This window comes from Oreochromis aureus, linkage group 11 (genome assembly GCF_013358895.1).
Source record: "Oreochromis aureus strain Israel breed Guangdong linkage group 11, ZZ_aureus, whole genome shotgun sequence".
NCBI lineage: Eukaryota > Metazoa > Chordata > Actinopteri > Cichliformes > Cichlidae > Oreochromis > Oreochromis aureus.
Genome location: NC_052952.1, coordinates 35,711,819 through 35,732,688, shown reverse-complemented (window position 1 = coordinate 35,732,688; position 20,870 = coordinate 35,711,819). Strand labels below are relative to the sequence as shown.

Here is a 20,870-nt window from a genome sequence, read left to right as displayed (position 1 = left end):
TGTGCATAAGCATTTTACCTTAAAGTGCATTTTCAAGCTGTTCTAATGTTCTTTAAACTGTAAATAGTTCTCATCACTAACTAAATTAGCATCACAGCGCCCCTTGCTGGAGGAAAGCGGGCATGGCTCGCTTGTCGACCTGCTGACGCCTCATGCGGACCACAGCTGCGTCCACCTGAGCTGCAGCTCTCTTGCCCTGCAGGTCATCCAGCAGCTGCAGACACGTTCGCTGCAGCTTCCCCAGCTCACCCTCAGAGGACTTAAGACATCGTCTGAGCGCTGCACCGCCCTGAGAGACACACAGGAAACACATTTCAAAACGATTTCGTTTGTCTGAGACTAAATGAGGGGGTTAGTGTTAAACCACTTTGCTTTTTTAATACATGTGAACACCAGCCATTGTACTCCATAATGATAATGATATGAATCCGGGTAAATGTTCAGTTTGTGTTTACTTTTAGTCGTATCTGACATGCAAAGCATTATTAAGTATAATTTTAAAGACTGGGTTGAAGAGTGAGACTGTGCTTCACGCCTATTGTTCTGCTTTGAGGTCACAATTTATTTTTGCAAATGTTAAAATGCATGAGGCAGAATTTAGAAACAAGTCTCAGCTTCGGTTTCTGCAGATAATCATCATGCAAAGTAGTTGCTGCAGAGTTGAAGTACAAGCTAACATCACCTCAGAGCATTCAGCTCACCCTGTATTTAGCTTTTTTTTTCTTTTTTACAAATGTGTATTAAATATTCATCCATCAGTAATCAGCAAAGATATTGAATGTTACCAGATTGTAAAACAGAAAACATGATTGGAAATATTAAAGCTGCAGATTAATTATGTTCATGTTATCACTGGTTTAATATGCATGTGAAAGGCAGCGTCCATGTTGACACACCTGTAGCAGAGTTTTCAGAGTCTGTTAGCTTAGTCGTTTCAGCACAAAAGGTCCGATTGACTTAGAGTACACTCCCAGCTTAGCATCACAGTGCAAACACACACACGTAACCGCAGCAGCCAAAGACTCAGATATCTGACATCAGGACGAGGTAAAGGCCAAAACACACTTGATGAAGTATGATAATGAATGTGGCAGCCGAATGTGTGTCGGACGCACCTGAATGAGCTGAGCGGCTTCAGGTAACTGTGTCCCAGGGTGTCTCTGATAAACCTTCACCAGAGGCCTATTGAGCTTCTCTCTGGACAGAAGATCACCGCTGTGCTCTGGACCCTGTGAGCAGGACAGCGTGAGCCAAACGTTTTCATGAAATCTCAGATAAACATGCTTCACACCCTCTCTGACCTGTGCTCTGTCGTGGCTGTGACGAATGCAGTCGATCTCCCTCTGCTTACGAAACATGGCCTGCCGGGTGGCTGCAGACATCAGCGCCAGATTTTGCTACAGAAAGAATGAAGGTTAAGTATGTGTTATTACACTGACAAAATGCACTTCTGCATTACTTTAGGATGTTTTTACCTGCAGAGTGACTGTCTCTGCAATTTTTTTCACCAGGCCGTTGTTGACAGCGCGATGAGCAGCTTTCTGCCTGTTGATGGCGCTGGTTAGTGTCCGTCTGATGGTTTCTCTCAGTAGCTGCGACTGGTTGACCCTCAGAGTGGACGACTCTAAAGCCTTTTTACACTCTGCAAGAGAAGCGGGAGATATCCTATCCGTGTATTTTAATCCTGAGGACACAGGAGATCTGTTTTGACATGATCTGCTCTTTCTGTGAGTGTGAGCAGGGACACTGGCTGTGTAGATTAGTGACCACCAGACACACAGCAACTAATTGGTTTAATTAAAGTGCAAGCATAGAGTCTTGGAATGTCTTGGAGAGCCATAGTAGCATGGTGTCTACATATATATATATATATACGTATATATATATATATATGTCATGTATTAAAAGTGCTGTGAGAAATTACAAAAAACAGATATATACTTCTGTTTTTTGTAAGTATATACAGTATATACTACAGTATAGTATATACTTCTCTTTTTTTAAGATCTTGTTTTGAATATATATAATTAATGTGTGGTGTAAGAACTGTGCTGTTCTTTTTCTCACTTGTTTCACTGATATTTGGCAAAATCTGCACTTATTTCTTATATAATTTCTTAGCGATGGCTTCTTGTCCTGAGTGTACCTGGAGTAAAGGGGCTGATGGGATCTGTTTTGATAAAGGTCTGAGGTGCAGAGTCATGTCCTCCAGCAGAGCCACTGAGAGGGAGCAGTTCCAGTACTCGAGCCCTCTCACTGGCACAGTGCAGCAGCTGTCTGCTGCTCTCACCCAGGGCCTTAAAGAAGAAGGCAGGAAAGAACGTGTTAGGACAGCAGCTGACAGATAAATATATAGATACGGGTTACTTTGCAGACTGAAAAATGTAGTAAAAAATAACAATAAAAAGTTTCATAAAATAAAATATGTGAGATTTGCAAGTGTTTGTTTTTTTGACTGAAAATGCAAACCACAAACCAATCAGTTATTTCACAGTGGCTATGTGTATCTTTCTGTACAGTCTATGTACATTATACTTGACTCAGGCTAACACCGCCAGTTATACTTTCTGTTCAGTGCTACTTAGCCAATGCTTGACAACAAACAAACCATCCAGTTCAGGGGCATTCGGGCCTTTAGCTTATCCCAGCATCCCAGCTCATAAAGCAAATGGTGGAATGGACCCTGGACATGTCCCTGTCTATCACAGGGCCAACACAGAAAGACCTTCATTCAAGCTCACATTCACACATACAGCCTATTCAGAATCAACAAGCAGTTCTTCTGTGGGGAAAGGCTGCAGCAGCCAAAAGAAACCCACGCAGGCACAGGGAGAGCATGCAGTCTTTCAGTTCTTAATTCAGCTAGCTGAGGTATCAACAGCCTGGATATGAACGCAGCAGAGTTTCAGTAACCCAGTAAACATAAACATGTTAAGTTTAGCAGCCTCAAAGATATATGCTACATGGCTGTAACTTCCTGTTACTCATCCCCTGATATCCTTGAGTTTACCTTAAAGGAACAGTTCACCTCAAAAGTGAATTTACATATGTTTCCTCTGGCCTGTAGTTCTGTCTAACCAATGAGACTGGACAACTCCCTCTAAAACAGAAACCTCACATTAGCATCTTATCAGTGGGTCGATGCCTTTTTGTGAATATAATGCAACTTAATGGCACTCGCCATTCAAAGAACCACAACACAACCACAACAACAAAGGAACTATTTTTTTCTACCACCTACATCCACCAAACTAGTCACAAAACTGCTCAGAAGATTTGTGGATTTTTAAATGTGTTAAATTTAAGAGAAGGCACTCGTCTCACATCAGAACAGTTTAGGTGGATAAATGGAGCTACAGGATGGAGGAAAAACATGTAAACTGTCCCTTTAAATCCAACAACAACAAAAGCAAATCTAAAGCAGAAGGGTGGAGGTTAGTGATACCTGAGCACTGTTGTTTTTCTAACCTCTCTCATGCCTGTGAGGGTAGAGTGGAGGGAAAACAAGTCAAGCGATGAAGACGGAGGACTGTAAATCACCTGAAGCTGGCTCAGTGTGGTTTTCAGTGTTCCCTCCAGATCCTGTTTCAGCTCAGCCAGCTCTCTCCTCTCCCACAGCAGCAAGTAATCAGCACCATCTCTCTCCTGCAAAGGGGCAGACCTGTCAGGGCCTCAGTCTACAGCTCTGAACTTCATCAAATAATCCTCGGTGCTGGATTAACTCTCAGTGATGTGCAAAGGTATCAGCTGATACTGGAGGTAATAAAGATTTAATGCTGTATATGCGTGAGGCATGTTGGCAAGTTTTTGCACTTGAAATCCTGAAAGCTATCCTGAGGTCCCGGGCAGAAAATACTGCACCATGGTTGAGCATCTTTAACACCAAAGTAGACAGAAGAATTTCAGCATTTTAAGTGTTGTGTAAGCTTGCCGTCTCAGTGGTGCATGGCCTCCTGGTTCTCCCCTCTGAGCTCTTCTGGTTGATGGTCAGATTGGTCCTGAGGCTGCACAGCATCCTCTCCAGGTGACCTCGCTCCCTCTCCAGCTTGACACCTTCCTCGGTCACTCTGCCAGCTTGCCTGCGCAGCTGGACCTCCACCTCCCGAACTCTGCGCATGTAGTCAGCAACTACAGCAACACTGGCTCCGGCACACTGCTCACGCAGGCTGGAAGGTGGGAACGGGACCACAGGTGTCCTCTGAGAGCCACCAGGGAACTTAAAAAGAAAGTTCAAGCTTAATGTCTGAGTCCAGCACTCAAAAACTTCAGTCATCTTTAAAAATGCAGATGATGAAAATCTAAATAAAAACAAGTGAAGGCTTTTAATATAGAAAGAGTAAGAAAATAAAGACGTTTTTAAGTCTTAAAATGTCTGAGATGAGAGTCTTAAATGAACTGGACTGCAATTGTTCACTTAGCTCTGCCTCCACCAACAAGTGCAAAATATTGCTGATTTATAAAGCTGTACTTTCCTCAGTGGGCTTTTCATTGGATGGAGCTGCTCTGCATTGTTCAGTAAAGAATGTTTCAGTCTGTTTATCTCTTAAAAAATCTCCTCCTGGCTCTCTAAGAGCTGAGATTCCAACCTTTTCAGTGTGATACCCCATAAATTTAATGTCTGCATGCCACTGGACCAGAGTGCTGTTGAGCTCATAATGCCCGACACCACAGGATGAGGGCATGGATAGGATGAGCAGTGGAATGCAGTATCAGCAGTTTACTTAAATACTTTGTTGAAGTACAGTTTTAATAGACGTTTAAATATTTTGTCTGTTATTCTGTTTTCTAGATGCTTTAATCCAGGAAGCAAATACTCCACATCCGTGTGCACCACACCATTATTTTTGCTTTGCAGATTTTAAATCTACAAATATGTATAATGCTGTATTAATGTAGATAAAGCTACTCAGCAGTACATAAGTAATTAAAATCACCTCCAGCTGTGACATTAATGTGTTAATGCATCATGAGTAATTTCAATTTAGGTACTTTTAGTATATTTTGATGCTAAAACAGTTACTCATGCAGGGTTATGACATAATTAAAGAGACTAATTAAGACTTTTTATTCTGTCTTAGTTATTCTGGTCTCTCATTGGATGCTGTATGCATGTGTATATGTATACATGTATTTATGTCCACGTGCATACCTGTGTCTGTGTATACATATATGCATGTATATGTATGTGCATATGTATGTGTACATATATGCTTGTATAGACAAGTATATATACTAGTCTGCTTGTGTGTATATATATGGATGTTTTGTAATCTTCTTTACCTAATTTATCTTAATTCTTTCTTTTATTCGATGTCCCTCTGTTCAGTACTTTGGCCGAGACTTGATGTCTTTTAAATGTGCTCTACAAATAAAGCTGACTTGACTTAATAACAGAGCATAAGAGTTATTCATAATTATTCAATATAAAATGAAATTTAAACTCTCCTGCAGCCACATACATGCAATACATCAGTGGGAGGGCAAAGAGCTGAACATTATCCGGAAAATCACTCACACATGCACAGTATATCCTGATTTCCTGTGGGCCACCCTCCTCTGTTATTGACCCCCCTCCCCTCCAAACACTCTTACTTGAAGCTGCTTAACTGCCTGTGTAGGTTCTCGGTCATCCAGGTAATGATAGTTTTAAAAGAAGGCGACTGCAAAGACCTTTTGGATCAGAGGTGAAACTTCAAGGCTCTCAACACTAACCAGCTTAATTCAATATTCAGATTTCTGCCTTGAAGAATTATGCAAATAACACTTAGACTTCATTTAGACACTGAATTTCAAAACAACATAAAACTAATTGTTTATAGTCTAAATAATCTCATTTGAAAGTTTTTACAGTGTTCACCTTCGCTTTCTCCCTTTGACGCTAAATAAAGGAAACTAAAGGGAAGTGGGAGAGTATGTCTGTGAGGAAAACGAGACACGTTTCATGTTCAATAATAAACTACTGATTTCCCAATCCCCTCCACCTCCATCCACCCAGAGGACTCTTCTAAGCTGGTTTGTAATGATAAACGCTTTCATATGGATTCTTGTAACTGTGAACGCTAGTTTACAATAGTTCACATACATTTATTTTTAAAATCTATAACTTCAGACTTTCACACCATCCAGGCCCACTGTGGATTGTTTGTCTCACCATGGCTCCTGCACTTTGGGGCCTTGATATCTTCTTGTTGCAGACGCAGTCACGACTCCTCGGTCTGCACGCCTCCGCGGTTATCTTATCTCTGGCTGTGACTTCCGCTGTGCCGTCTGAGCGCTTTAGGCTGACTCCTGCAGCGGCGCTGCAGCTGCCGCTTCGGGGCTGGCTGCACGCAGCGGGCCGCCCGGCTCGAGTCTGCCGGACCAGCCGCTCAGCACGCCGAATGGAGCGGACCGTACCCTCGCGCCAGGACTGCGGTCCGATGGTGACAGAGCCGAGGGGAACCGACTGAACCTGCATCTCTATGCTATGAACTGGCCTCATCTGTGACTGCTACCAAGTATCCAGGGTGAAAACTTTGTGTCATCTCCATAGCAACAGCAGCTAAAGTAACTAGAAACTCCAAGCTGTTTGGTGATTGGAGAGAAAATGGAACCGAGGACATGCAGCACACAGCGTGCTCTCCCCCTTCAACTTTCACAGAAACTCTTAAAAGACTGAAACACAGCTGTGGCGCATCGGTGCTCCTCTCTACTTTGTATCTGGTTCTTTGAAGAAAGGCGAGGGCTGAAAGAAGACCGTTTACTTAAAAACAAGACAAACTATAAGACATGGGAGAATTCTGCAACAGGTGGGAGTGGAAGTCTACAGCTTTAAGGGTCATGCTTTTAAAGCTTCAGGAGGAGGAAGTCAGGAGCTCTGTGAATGTGCGTGTTTTTAAATATAAAATCTGACTGAAATTAAAATTTAACTTAGACAGTGCCTTAAACCTGCATTCTCTATAATGACCAGCAGGGGTCGAGTCCCTGAGGGCCCCCTTGGCTCCCGTGATCTTTGACCCTAAACGCCTTCCTGATGAGTTTATGGTTTTAGTTGATAGAATGCGCTGTGAAGTCTCATCTACATTAGAGTTAAGTAGAAAATAAAGCAGTCTGCTTTAGCTTGTGCCTACTTTGTGACTGACCGCACTGAATCACTCCTGTATTACTGTACAAATCAAAGCGTGCACTTTCCCACAATGAGAGACTCGTGCTCACGACAGTCTGACAGCATCTAAACATTAAAGCCGTTCCTCTTGGTTGAGCTGTAATATTAGACGTACACTTCTCAGGGTTGGTGGAACTGCTCACGTTAGGTTTGTGAATTTTTTTCCAAGTGGCTCGAAAAGAGACATTGCTGCTGAGTTTTTCAAACATGTGGTTTGCTTTGAATACCACGGAGTGAGAACTGTTTACTTACATTATATTAAAGAGACAGATCACTACTAAAACAAAACTAGATGGATAAATGGCAGAGCAGTCCAAAGGTAAACATATTGAACTTTAATTCTGGAGTGAAATGTCCCTTTAAGGAAGGACAAGTTGAAATGCAGTTTAAAATAACAAGAACTGCAGACTTAACTTATTTGGATCAGAGTTTTTAATCCTCTTGAGCTAAAAGGCAAAAAAATGGGGGAAAAAAATGTCTCAGTCCCCGACCAACAATATGAGACATGTAAACACTAAAGACGGTTGAAAATAATTCCAGAAAAATAGAAAGCGAGACAACGAAAAATGGAAAATTAAAACAGTTAAAAACATTTCTTTGGTTGCACGTTTCCACCTCCACAAAGCGCGACATCAGCACTGTAAACAACAACTAGGCAGTTCTGTACTAAGGGAAAAAAAGATGAATACAAGACGCCACCATAAAGAGCTTTAAAGATTAGAATTAGGCAAAAAACAAAAAACAAAAAAACTTTTAAAGCGATATTGTGCCCGCTCCTGTCCTAAAGGACAATCACACCATTCAGAAATGTTCCCGCTGCATGAAATGATCTCACTGCCTAAACCCGTTACATTCAAAATCACATTTATACAGTAATCTGCTCGTTTCTGAATCAAGTATTAAACGTCCAGCTACGAGAGCCCAGACATGACATTTCCCCATCCAGAAAACAATCACACCGTCTCACTCACTCCACAGAGAAAAGCAGTTCTTTCCTTCAAGTCTCATTAATCTGCGCGGATAAATATAAATAGACTTAATGTACACCACGATAAATATGCTCAGGAGGCACAAAGGAGGTGAGGAAAGTGCAAAGTGCTCCTCTGTCTTTGTGCAGTGAGTTTGCATGGTGTCGGTACAGTGTGTCAGCCTGGCTCCTCCTCCTCTTCCTCCATCACAGTGTGTGTTTGACGGCCGTCAAAGGTTCACGTTTGTTCTGCAGGTTCTGCTGCAGCTCTCTGAACAGATGGTCCCGCTCCTCAGCATCCAAAAGGATTTGCTTTAAAAAGAAAAAAAAAAGAACTCATAAGTACAGTGAGTTCATTGTTAGTTCTGTAGACAATTCAGACAACTTAACCAAGAAGTAATATTTGAATTCAAGTGGTAAGCAAAAAACAAAAACCACCTGTCTGAGCTTAACGATTCTTCACGTCGTGCAGAAACACAAACAGAAAGGTTCATAATTTTGATAAGTTCCTAAATTAGTGCAGTGTTTCATACCTTCTGTAATATTTTGGTCAAAACGAAGCCTAAAGACCGCAACGAAGAACAGATTCTTTACTGCGTGGTGTGAGGAGGATATCAGTACCAGATGTAAGCAGCAGTGCTTTCCACCACAAATCTTAGGCCCTGTATCAGGTGCTCTGTCTTCACATTTATGACAGCAAGGATATACACAAACACTGGCACTCACTCACTTCTTATTATTTGCCCAACAATAAATGTTAAAGAAACATCAAGTATCAGTATTATTATAAAAGAGAGCAGATGGGGCACTCAAAGAATCCTGGACAGAAATCTATGGGTGGATTCAGCAAACATGACCTCCAATCAAGCTGACAGGTGCATACAGTGATTCAGTGTTCTCATTGGCTGAGCAAACACGCTGACAGTATTGCTACTGAGCTGTTAATGAAGCTCAAATGTTCTGAGACACTGCCATGTGCAGCAGAAGCGCATCTTCCTTGGGATAAAAAGCTTTTTAATATTTATTGACACAAATGCTAAATATTTTAAAGCTTTTATTTTTGTTACATCAGATTTGAGGGGTTCAGAGTAGCTGGCTAAAATGCTTCAGAGTGGCACGAATTGCTTCTTTACCTCGATGAGTTTGTCCCTCTTCTCCAGGCTGTCCCTGAGTCTCCTCTCGCCTCGCTCTCTGTCCTCCCTGTCGTTCCGCAGCGCTCGGTCCGCCTCCTTCTTCTCCTTCTCCTTCTCCCTCAGCTCCTGCCGAGCGTCTCTGAGCTGAGCTGTCAGAGAGGACACCGTCCGACTGTGACTCTCCTGCTGACTCTGGTGAAAAAGCGGAAAGAACGGCTCAGACGTGTTGTGGCTGTGATGCGGAACGTCAGGGTCAAACTGGAGGCAGCTTATGATGATGATTTCATTTTGAATTTCAGTGTGGTTTTCCAGCCAGCACTGATTAGAAGCAATTTCTAAAAAAAGAAGCACCACATTGTTTTGGAAGAGCAGCATTTTTACTGGTTAGATTATTCAGTTATACCATTTTTTAAATTTCCTGTCATTTCTGTAAATCACTTGCTCTAACCTGTAGGAAAGTACATTCAAAATAAGTTTAACCGCTTGATCAGAGAAGCTGGAACTTAATAATTTTTCACATTATTTTTGGTACGTTAAAAAGTTTAAATTGTAATTTTTCCCCTGTATTTTCAAAAGTTTCTGTCTTATAATCTATTATAAACTATGAACGTCTGTTTAATGCAAAATTATTAGGTAAAAGTGGAAATTCATCACAAACTCAGCTGCTTTTTGCTTTTTCAGTTTTCTAATTAACTAGAAATAATTAACTCCTTTGGCCAGGCTAATCTCCCACCTGCACCATGTCCTGGTATTCCCGCAGGGTCGTGGTAAGCTTGGTGACCTCCTGGCACAAGGTGGCGCTGCTTTCCTCTTGATCCTTCAACATAGCTGCCAGTTCAGCCCCGCCCCCTCCTGACTGCTGGCCAGTCACAGAATCTGAGAGAGCCTGGAAGAAAATGACACGTTTCTGCTCACTGAAGTCAGTATTTACTGACAAACCTCAGCTCAGCCGTACAGAGGGAGGAATGCAGAATTCATCCAGCCACACAGAGAAGTCATGTAATATCCTAATAATACGAGAGACATGGCACTAAAAAGATCCTGACTTTAAATCTGGGGGAGAATACAGAAATATAAAAATTGTGATGGAAGTAAAGCTTGCAGGGGAACCTTTTTAACTAGTTTTTAATCACATCTGACTGATGATAGAAGCAGCTTTGGTTATTAGTGAAAGTTAACTCATAACTGCCCACAAGTGCATGGACAGCGTTTCCCGGGGACTTGCTAAATAAGCACACAGACAGGCTCATAATTATACTGCTAGCACACTAATGACTGGTGGGTGTGTTTGTGTTCATGTCCATGCTAAATACAGGTGAAGCTTTTTCATTATAGTGATTTAATTCAATGCATTTAATTCATAATCTAAACTGATATAGAGCTAACTTGTTAGATTTGCTGATGCTACTCCAGGTTCATTCTGTGTTTGCACAAAATCTGGTCACTTCCTGTTTAGTGCCAGGCTGTTCCTGTCTGCATACAGCTCCAACAAACCTCCAATGAAGACAGATTTGAGATTTGCTCTCAAAGCACTGAAGCATCAGCAGACTACACCGAGCCCCAACCGTTAAGGAGGGCAGGGCTACTTTGGGGTTTTTCTGCCCTGCTTCTGTGAATGCTGTGCAAGAACATTTAAATATCTTGTGTTTTAAGGCCACAGGACAGTAAAAGGAGAACCTTCAGAGAGGTTTGTTTGGCTGCAGGTGTATTACCTCCACCCCTTTCTCCAGCTGCTCTTTGAAGGTGCGGATCAGAGCCTCCTTCTCCTGCAGGACAGCAGTGAGGGCCCCGTCCCTCTGCCTCCACAATTCCCTCTCTTTCTCCACCTCCTTCAGCAGTTGCTCCTTCTCTCCCAGAGCCACCCGCAGGTCCTGAGTCAAAAACAGAGAGAGCTTCAAGTACATGCAGCACGACTGAAGTGCTGAGCGTGCGGCTGTGTTTTGCATTTAATTGCGAGTACTTGAATGAAATAAAGTGCAACCAAATAAACAGATCAGTATGTATGCAATGTATGAATGAGCATGCCTGCAAAATAAACAGCATGAGAGGAGATGACAGGATTGTTTTATATTCCCCGAGTTTGTCCTGCATCTCTAACCTCGTATCAAAAAGAAATGGAGGCACAGCCAAACATGAGACCACCCCTGTGGCAGTGACAGTGTGTGGTCTTACACTGATGACATCCTGGTTGCACTGCAGCACAGCGTTGAGGGTGTCCAGGTCTCTCTCTCGGTCTCGTCCAGCCTTCCTCAGAGCCTCGATCTCGTTCTCCATGCTCTTCTCTTTTTCAGTCATTTCAGACCTCAGAGCCTCCAGCGCAGCCTGAAGATCAAAAAATGAAACAATCAGCTCATCGACAGAAAATAAACATAATATTGAACTGAATAAAAAGTGTCCATCACAGAACTTCCAGCCTTTCAGGGACAAGAGGGCTCAGTTTGCTGACTATCAGCAAAAATGTGTTTGCTTGTGCTGACAACCGCCATGCTTCACTGAGCGGGTAATATGTGTCATCATAAGCAGAGCAAGCTTTGCTATAATGTCAACAATCAGCATGAGAATGACAGACAGCGCAGCTCTAACCTTGTTGTCAGAGATAATCTCTCTCAAGTTCTCAGTCAGTTTCTCAGTCAGCTTGTTGGCCAGCTCAGTCCCAGCTCCCTCCTCCACACACAGCCTGCTGATCAGACCCGTACACTCCTGGAAGACAGGAAATATCTGTCTGAACACATTCATGATCAGGGAAGACATTTTACCTGCATTTTTTGGATGTTAAATGATTTAAATCCTTTCTAAACGAGGATTACAGCGAGCTTTTAAAGCAAAACCATTACAGAGAGTTAACCAGAGGCAATGACTTGATATGGATGCAAGTGAGAAGCAGGCACACGGACATGCTCAAATCTGTTTAAAACCACAACTCGCCGTGTTCAAGTCTAAAGAAGGCAAAGGTGTGAACCAACAGAAAATGAAGTGTACTGCTAAAAATGTCAGTATTATGTTGGTTCTGCTGCTTTAAACATTACAGGACATGGTTCTCCTTTTGTAGCATATATTTACTAAGCACTAAACAGCTTATGTAAGCATAAGTGTGTTAGATGCAAAACTATAAAGTATGTGCATATTTTAAATGGAGGAGTTTCAGATTCAGATAAAGTTGCCAAAGAGAGAAAGTAAGCTGGAGCCAGTAGCTTGTTAGCACAGCATAAAGACTGGAAAAGAGGAAAACAGCAAGTGTAAAACTAGAGACGGGCCAGCCTCTGTCCACAAGCACATCTAAAACCAACTAATTATATCATCATATTGTAATTTATGTGGACAATGATAATCTTCTAATCTTTTTAGTAACTGAAAAGCTCCATCCTATTACATTATCTTTAACCCAAAATGTAAATATTCTCATTAATAGTCTCCATGATCCTCCAATAACCTTCAGGTAAGAAAATCTTTCTGCTAGGTCAGTCCTGTTTTGTGTTTTTGGTGTGTGTTTGAGTCCACAAATACTCCTGCTGTTAATCATCAACATGACAAATAGCTACAAACACCAGCAGTCGTGATGAAAGCTTTCTCCGATCAGTCGTGTGAACACAGATTTGGCACTGCCACTTTAAACGTACAGCAGCTTCAAAGAAAAACAACATTCCAGAGAGCTTTCGAGTCGGAGCCTCGGCGGCAGCAGCTCCAGCTGCCGCAATGCTTTCCACCTCACCCACCTGGATCAGACGCTCGCGGCTGTGCAGGGAGAGGCCGAGGCTCTGCAGCAGGGAACTGCCAGCCTCCTTTTCCTGGACCAGCTGGAGGAAAGAGAACAAACAGCTTCATTCAAAAGTCACAGAGGAGCTATGGAACAGCTCAGACTCCAGTACCTCATCAGAGAGTTTAAGGACGACCATTTCCATTATTGATTATCGTGTAATTATTTATTGTTTGTTTGAAATGGTATTGCCTCAGAGTTTACCTACTTTTAAAAAATAATTTTAAAAAAGAGATACAAATGTTCTATTTGAGAACTTAAACCCATTAAATATTTGGTGTATTTACTTAATAGGAAAATAATAAAAAATAATTACACAAAGATTTATTTTCTACGGAGTAATCAATGAAAATTCTCAGCATTGTTTAAATAGTGATAGTGACAGTAATTACAACTATTCCTACCTGCTGTGTGATAACCTCAAAACATTTAATAAATATATTTAAATATGCTCAAAACAAGCATTTTAGTCTTTTTATTATTAAACTTCTGTAAGGAGCCATTTAATTTAACACTTAGCAGCTTTTGGGGATTTTTTTTTAACAAAACTCAGAAATTAAATACCAAATTTTCAAAAGAGCGAAAAAAAAAAAAAAAAAAAAAAAAAAAAAACTCATTCGTTGATCTGTAATCATACAACACTGCTTTAAAACTGAAAGGTCTCAATATAATGTGATGAAGAGACCATGAGAGAATAGGTGGCTGTTGTGACTGTATTCATGAGAGAGATTTATGTTTCAGTTCAGCCCATTTCTTACAGTTACAAGCCAGAGGCAGCAGGAGGCAGTTTCAGGTTTTTAATGGAACATAAAAAAACATTCATCTGTTCATGAGGCAAACTCTTCCCTGCTGGAGGTCAAAGAAAGCTAAAAGAGAGCGAGTACTGAATTTAAATAAATCAGTTTCCTGCAAAAAACAAAAACAAAATAAACTGAATCTGCTCGGGGCTAAATTAGTAACTTAAATGTCACGTTTAAACCTGCTGCTATTTTCAGAGATTTCACATTAATTATTAATAATGTTCACCATGTGAACACAGCAGCCTCGCTGTGACAGGTCATGAGGCCGGTTAATGATATCCTCTATCATAAGACTACCGAGCCCGGGGCAAACTCCACTGGTCGGGGAAGATTCCAGTGAGAGGCTGTGAGTGTGTTTGTGTTGTGCGTGTCTTTATGTGCACCTGAAAATGAGGAAATGTAGACACACCCTGCACAGATACAAAACCATCCACCCAACCTCCATTCCTTTCATAATGCTATATTTGTACTCGGTCAACACTGGCAGGGTGGCTCACGGAGCTGTTTGGACATGTGACAGAGGAGCTGCAGTGTCACACTGCCGTAATAAACCTGTTTTTCTTCTTAGCAAAAAAAAGGCTGGAGGCATTTACCTCGTGTGACAGCGGATAAAAATAACTGTGGTAATAAATAAATCTCTCTTAAATCACAATATCATCAGCATCTCCATTCACTTTACACTTCAAGCTAGTCCAGATACCAGGCAAGTATTTCTCCCCAGTTAGTGAATCTGGCCTTTGGACTACCGAAGCCTAGAATGAGATGTTTTCACAGATATTGATAGAATTTCACCTCCCAGTCTCTGGCTTTGCATTTACTCTCATATCCACAAGAGAAATGTTGGCAATCAAAGAAACCAGTGTGATGCCACTGTGACGTTACCCACTGTGACATCCCAATCTGAAGCTGCACCTTTTAAATTTTGACTGTTGCCATCTTTTTGTTTGTTTTTTCAACTCAGACATTATGAATTTCTAAGACACCCATGCAGTAATCATGACCCGCTTCATCATCCATATGAATTAAAGTAAGACTATAATTTATAAAGTGAACATCATGCTGCGTTTTAATCAAAGACCTCAGTTTAACGAGGTCACAAATCGAGTGAGAAGTAGGACATTTTTCTTACAGGCCCTGCCAACCTTTTGAGAGAACGCAAATTTTAAGGACTTTAAAGCTTTTTTCAAACTGGAAACTAGATTCATTTTTTTTATTCAACATCTAAAGAACAAACTGAAAGCTTACAGGGGCCCAGTCTTGTGATCCGTTGACTTCCACTTGTTTGCTTCTCCCATGTTTCAGCTCGGCCTCCAGGGTCCTGATGCGGGACGCAGCTTGGTCAAGTTTGTCTTTTAGGTGCCTGATACCATGATGGACTCTAGCAGTAGTCTTCTAAAAAATTTTAAAAAAAGCTTTAGATTAACATGGTGTGGGGTATTATGCAATACACAAAACGCGTAATTCTAATCACGTTGGACGTTTGGACAAGCTGCAGCTGTTCCTGGATAAACTATTGCAGCACACGGTCAATATTTACAGCTAGTAGCACACACGGCAACTGCTCAAAGTTCATCCAGGCCTGCATGATCTTCTATGGCACACTCACCTCTCTGTGAAGAGGCATGAACTCGTCCCTCAGCAGTGTCAGGACATCCCCATCCTCTTCATCCATTTCATCCCCTCCGTTCTCCACTTCCCTGAAGTTCAGCACCCTGGTCACTGTGGGTGATGCAGTCTCCTCGATTTTTCCCAGGTACCTCCCATCCCTTTTGCCCAGAATGGGGATCTTACTCCCTGATGGCGAACTGACCGGCTTCCCTCCAATACTTCTCAGCTCTCTCAGCATGAAGTTGACTGACTGGTCACTCGTTGAATCAAAGGGGTCATTCCCATCCAGAGAATCAAGAGACTGAATGGACTCCGTGCGGGAAGGAGCTCGTAACGAGAGACTGGACCCTGCCAGCGAGGCTGGGCTGGAGTTGACGGATGGCACCCTCTGCCAGTGGAGGGGCACGCTCTGGGATCTGTCCTGGGACAACGGGGAAAAGGGCTGGAAAGGCATGTGACGAGGAACCCCACAAACTGACTCATAATCCGAGTCGGACACCCGTAAGGAATCGCAGCCTTCGCACCCCTTCCCTTTTCTGCATCTTTTCCCCGTTCTGATAAAATACGGACACGTGTCCCACTTCTCTGACCAGCACTCGTACTCTGAGAGCGCCATGTTTTCCTTGAGCATCTCCCTGTAGCCTTCCTTCTCCACCTCACCTTCCTCCTCGCTGGTGCTGCTTCTGCTCTGAAAGTCCTGCAGATGCCTCTGGCAGTAGTTTTGGCGCACCCACTGTCTGATTTTATCCCTCTCCTGTGTCAGCTTCTGAAGGCGCTCAGACGAAAGCACCCTCACCCTGGCTATGACCGTGTCAAACTTGAACACGCGTTCTAGCAGGCACACACATTTGCCACACACAAACTCCCCCTGCCCGCCGCCCCGTGGTACAGACTGCCCCAGTATGTGGGTCAACACCGCGAGCAGATCCACGCTCTTGGAGGGGGAGCTCACGGACATCAGGGACTTGGAGAGAGAAACAGAGGAACCAAGAGATAACGTGCTGCCTGTGAAGAGAAACAAAACATTTAATCCTTTAACTTTATTACAATATGTTAAGCATTTTTTAAGCTCTATACCCACCCCAGGAGCTGCTCTGTGATGACTGGGACCGGCTCCCTCCTCTCAGGGACCCTGTTGGGGTCTGAGGCTGACCAGTCTTCTTATTCTGGCCCCCAAACAGCCAGCGCCGTTGGTTTCCCTGGAGAGCTCCGCCACATATTTGGCACTGGTCATTTTTACTGCTGGAGGACATTTTGGACTTCTTCCCCTTGTTGTCCAATAGATGTGGAAACTGTAAATTAAAGCAGAATTAAGCTTAAATGTGGGAATCGAGAAGGGCGGCCGGCCTCAAGGGGAGACTTTAGTGAAAATTATATTTATTCTGCAGATTTCTGTCAGTCAGTGCTCTTTAATCAAGACTGACGTACAGAGAAGAAGTGCATAAAAAGGTGAAACAAATTAAAATAAAATCTGATATGGTATCAAATATTATTCATGTCCATCTTGAGTTGGTTTTGTTGGGGTGAGTTTGAAGTTTCATAGAGATACTGATAGAAATGTTCATCATGTACTAGTGAAGGCCTGGTGTTGTGACACTATATGATCAATATCAGGTAGAAAGTTTGCTTTTAAACTATGCACATTAGCTGGATGGTCCCTTTCCTTTTTGGACTGGTGGACAAAAATTCCATGATTTCCACACACAATTTTGGATTTTGATTGATCAGAACCACAAAGCTTTTACTTCCACCCAGTCCATCACAAACGGGGCCCAGAGAGAGCTGCTGGGATTCTGGATCTTATTTCTTTCTGGTCTCCTTTTGTTTTGCTTGGTGGAGTTTTAACTTCCATTTATGGTTCCAACACTGGTCTGTTGTAAGGCCACAAAGTGATTTCCACTTCAGAACCACGTGTGTTTTAATGTAAGTCCAGCTTGAGGATCCAAAGATAACATCCATTAGTATTTTTCCACCCTTGTCCCTTGTGTAGGGAGGTTTTTCTCTATTCTCTGACTCTTTATTTGATATATATCATTTTCAAACATGTCAACATTTCTGGAAACAGGGTTGTGCATTTTTATGATGTTTGCCTTTACATGACGAGAAGAAGCTCAAGCTGGTTTCTTTGTGTCACTGGGTTAATTTGAGGTCAACAGAAAATATATTATGTTAGTATATTTTGAGCGTTCTGCAGAGTACAGTGTTCTTCTTTGGCCTCCTCCTCTGTCACACCAACCCTCTGCTTGTCCTCCATCAGTACGTTCATAAATGCCTGGCAGCTCCATCTTCAACATTAGGGTGACCGTATTTTGATTTCCAAAAAAGAGGACACTTGGCCCAGTGATGAAGAACTTTAATAATACGGTTTGCTTAAAGAAAATTTTAACATATTTAAACGAGGTCTTCCCTGTGCGATTAATGAATGGTGAAATAAAAAATGTCATATAGGCGTTTACAAGTCAACAAGGGCAAAAAATAACTTAAATAATGGTACAGGCCTCATCTGTATAAGGAAAATTACCAGTATCGCAACGGTACGAGTGATATTTCTTTTGCAGTTCGTCTGAAAAGCTGCACTTGCACTTTGGCATCTTTTAAACGTCATCAGGCGCACTGTGTCCCGTCTGTGAGGCAGAACAACCACTCACAAAGCAGCAGGGTGGTGACGTCACACATATGGGTCCTCTGTAGGCCCATGGAAAAAAACACGGACATTTTCATCAATCTCGAAAATCCCCCCTGACAGAATGTGAAAAGTGGACATGTCCGGGGAAAAAGAGGACGGTTGGTCACCCTATTCAACATCCTTTCTCCATCATATCCACCATCCCTCCTGTGCAAATGTCTAAACCGCCTCAGCCTCGCCTCTCTAACTTTGTTTCAAAAATGCTCACCCTGAGCCGTCCCTCCCATTTCTAATCCGTCCCTCCCAATACAAACTTTAACACCTTCAACTCCGCCACCGTCTCACAGCATGTCTCCCTACCATCTCGTAAAACCTTCCCTTTCTCTCTGCCTGCTATCCTTCTGTCACAAATCACCTTGACGCTCGTCTCCACCCACTCCACCCTGCCTGCATTCTCAACAACAGGTATTTAAACATCTACCTTCATTGTTTCTGCTCCTTGCATGTTCACTGCACCACCTGAATCACGCTCTTTCACATGTATTTGGTTTTGTTTCTATTGACTTTCACTCCTCTTCTGTCCAGAGCGTACCTCTACCTGCTCCCACTACAGGTCACAGTGTTGTTTGACAACATGATACTCCACAGATACTCCTGCCTGACCTCACCTGTCAACCTTTGACCCTCTCTTCTCTATGCTTCTCAGTCAACACTTCAAAGTAAACATCACGTGTGTGGAGCTGTTTCTCAGCATGATGTACTGATGCTCCCTGATCGTCACCTCTCTTCATAACCTAGCTTCAACAATTCTTTCCCATATCTTCATGGTGTGGCTCATCCTCTTCATCCTTCTGTTACTACAACTCTGCACATCAACCTTATTGTTGAAATGGATTAGTAGATCCAAGATTCTGTTAAACAATCTGATTAGAAACCCCATTGCCGTCTCTGACATCGCTACAACTCCACAGGTTTGTCATCGGGGCAAACCACCTTTCCACTCTTCATAGCCGCCCTCACTTCCTTTTAATCCTCTGCACTTCCTCATTCTCTAGCTTTCCTCCATCTGTCCTAGTAACCCTCCTCTCTTTCTCATTTTCTTCAGTCATCAGATCCTCAAAGTACTTCTTCCATCTTCCTAGCACACTCTCTTAAAATGTTATGAAAGTTCCATCTCTATTCTGAATCACTCTAACCTGCAGCACATCTTTCTAGCTCGACCTCTCTGCCTAACCAATCATTACAAGTCCTTTTCTCCTTCTTTAGTGTTCAGCCTCAAACACAACTCACTTTTCCTTTGCTGTACACTTAACCTTTCAGTACTCCTGTCTACATACTTTACTATACCATTTTTTCCTCGAATACCTTTTTGCACTTCCTCATTCCACCACCAAGTCTTCTTGTCCTCAGTCCTCTGTCCAGAGGATAGACCAAACAAACTTCTGGCAGTTTCCCTCAGTACTTCTGCTGTGCTTCCTCAGTCATTTGGTAACTCTTTCCTATCACCCAGGGCCTTTGCCAGCTCCACAATGAATCATCTTCCACCATTTAATCCTTGCCTCTGCCTTCATTTGCTTTCTCTTCTTCATTTTCAAAGCCATCTTACAGCCTGCAGACATCCAATCCTGCCCAGCTACATTCTCTCTTTCCGACTGTTCCTTTTGCATAAGATATACTCCCCCACTGTTACATATAGCCTTCTGTCTTGATGAAGTGTTCACTTTAGCCATGCCCAGCCTTTTGAAACAAACTACTACCATCTGTCCTTCTGCACTCTTCACCATACCTACCAACACCTGTTCATCTTCAAGTCCACTCCAATCGCCATTCTTCCCCTGGGGATCCTGCCTGCACATTACAGTATATTGTTCTAGTTCCACTATAATGCATTGTCACAGTGGTATACTAACTTACTGAGAAGGTAATGAATTTCTTCTGGTACAGCATTCATTATAGGCAACGGTGTGGCTGAGAATTACTTGTCTGCATTTTCCAGCTGCCTTCACATTTAGCACGACTCGTTCTGATGAAGCTAAAGAGCCTGACATCATCAGCAGCCTGACTGGTGCTCTGATTTACAGCTTTCTGTTCCCTCCGTGGATGTTTTGCGCCCTGTGCTGTCTGCAGCTGCAGGCTGTTTACAGTAGCTCCCCACAGGGCGGGACACGTCGACCTTGAGCCACGCTGACAGTGAATTGCAGCCAGACTGTCGATGAATGAATCTGTCTTTCCAGCTTTCAGTCCCTCCGTGCGGCTTTCGCCCTTCAAAGGGCGCTCAGCTGTTTTAAACCCCAGCCTGTTCTGTCCCACGACATGTTTCCAAAAAGGAAACCCATCCCCATCCAGTGGAAAACATTCCAACTCCGTCTATCTCCCTCTATTTTAAGCTACCGAGGTCCAGCGATTCAACGTGAAAGCAGCGTCAGCGCACGAAAGCGGCGCAGTTGAACCAGCACGGGACAAATCCACGGGAAAGTTTTTAAATCGGTGTCAACTTACGCTGAAGGTCCTGCGGGCTTCTCAGAGGGAGGAAGGTTTGAAAGAGCCGCCGGAAAGCTTCATGGTCGCGACAGAAAGAAAGAAGCAGGAGACACAAAAGATTTCCAACCAGAAAAATCTCCACCGGGAACTGAGCCGGAGCTGCGTTGCAACACACCGGAGAGGAGGAGGAGAGGTGGGTGTCACCTTACTGACGTCACCGGTCATACCTGTTAAAGAGCAACAGCTGGAGCGAGTCAGTAAAGATCGTTACTGCTCTCGTGTGGCTCTACGCTGACTCATAGGCCCACTACCACGCCTGCTTTCACTAACGTAATGAGACACGCAATCGGCCTTTCT

At 42.9% G+C, this 20,870-nt stretch overlaps 2 protein-coding genes across 3 annotated transcripts; both read right to left on the bottom strand.

Annotated features, from left to right (window-relative positions):
• On the bottom strand, nucleotides 1-7,080 carry ccdc105 (coiled-coil domain containing 105). The gene is made up of 8 exons (XM_031754303.2): nucleotides 6,152-7,080; nucleotides 3,932-4,216; nucleotides 3,541-3,645; nucleotides 2,147-2,297; nucleotides 1,476-1,642; nucleotides 1,302-1,397; nucleotides 1,116-1,229; nucleotides 1-289 (listed from the first exon to the last, which is right to left on the bottom strand). The coding sequence occupies exons 1-8, from the start codon at nucleotides 6,479-6,481 to the stop codon at nucleotides 92-94; spliced, it is 1,446 nt and encodes a 481-aa protein (XP_031610163.2). The 5' UTR covers nucleotides 6,482-7,080; the 3' UTR covers nucleotides 1-91.
• A 383-nt stretch (nucleotides 7,081-7,463) lies between these two features.
• On the bottom strand, nucleotides 7,464-20,706 carry si:ch73-95l15.5 (golgin subfamily A member 3). 2 transcript variants are annotated; one of them, XM_031754276.2, is made up of 11 exons: nucleotides 20,532-20,706; nucleotides 16,488-16,698; nucleotides 15,405-16,411; nucleotides 15,044-15,190; nucleotides 12,958-13,038; nucleotides 11,828-11,944; nucleotides 11,417-11,566; nucleotides 10,957-11,115; nucleotides 9,978-10,130; nucleotides 9,245-9,436; nucleotides 7,464-8,423 (listed from the first exon to the last, which is right to left on the bottom strand). In XM_031754276.2, exons 2-11 carry the CDS (start codon nucleotides 16,657-16,659, stop codon nucleotides 8,319-8,321), a joined length of 2,283 nt encoding a protein of 760 aa, XP_031610136.2. In that variant the 5' UTR covers nucleotides 16,660-16,698; nucleotides 20,532-20,706; the 3' UTR covers nucleotides 7,464-8,318. The 2 variants fall into 2 exon arrangements, with proteins under 2 accessions (XP_031610136.2, XP_039475387.1); XM_039619453.1 differs by having other exon boundaries at nucleotides 15,044-15,187.
• Nucleotides 20,707-20,870: the final 164 nt, after the last annotated feature.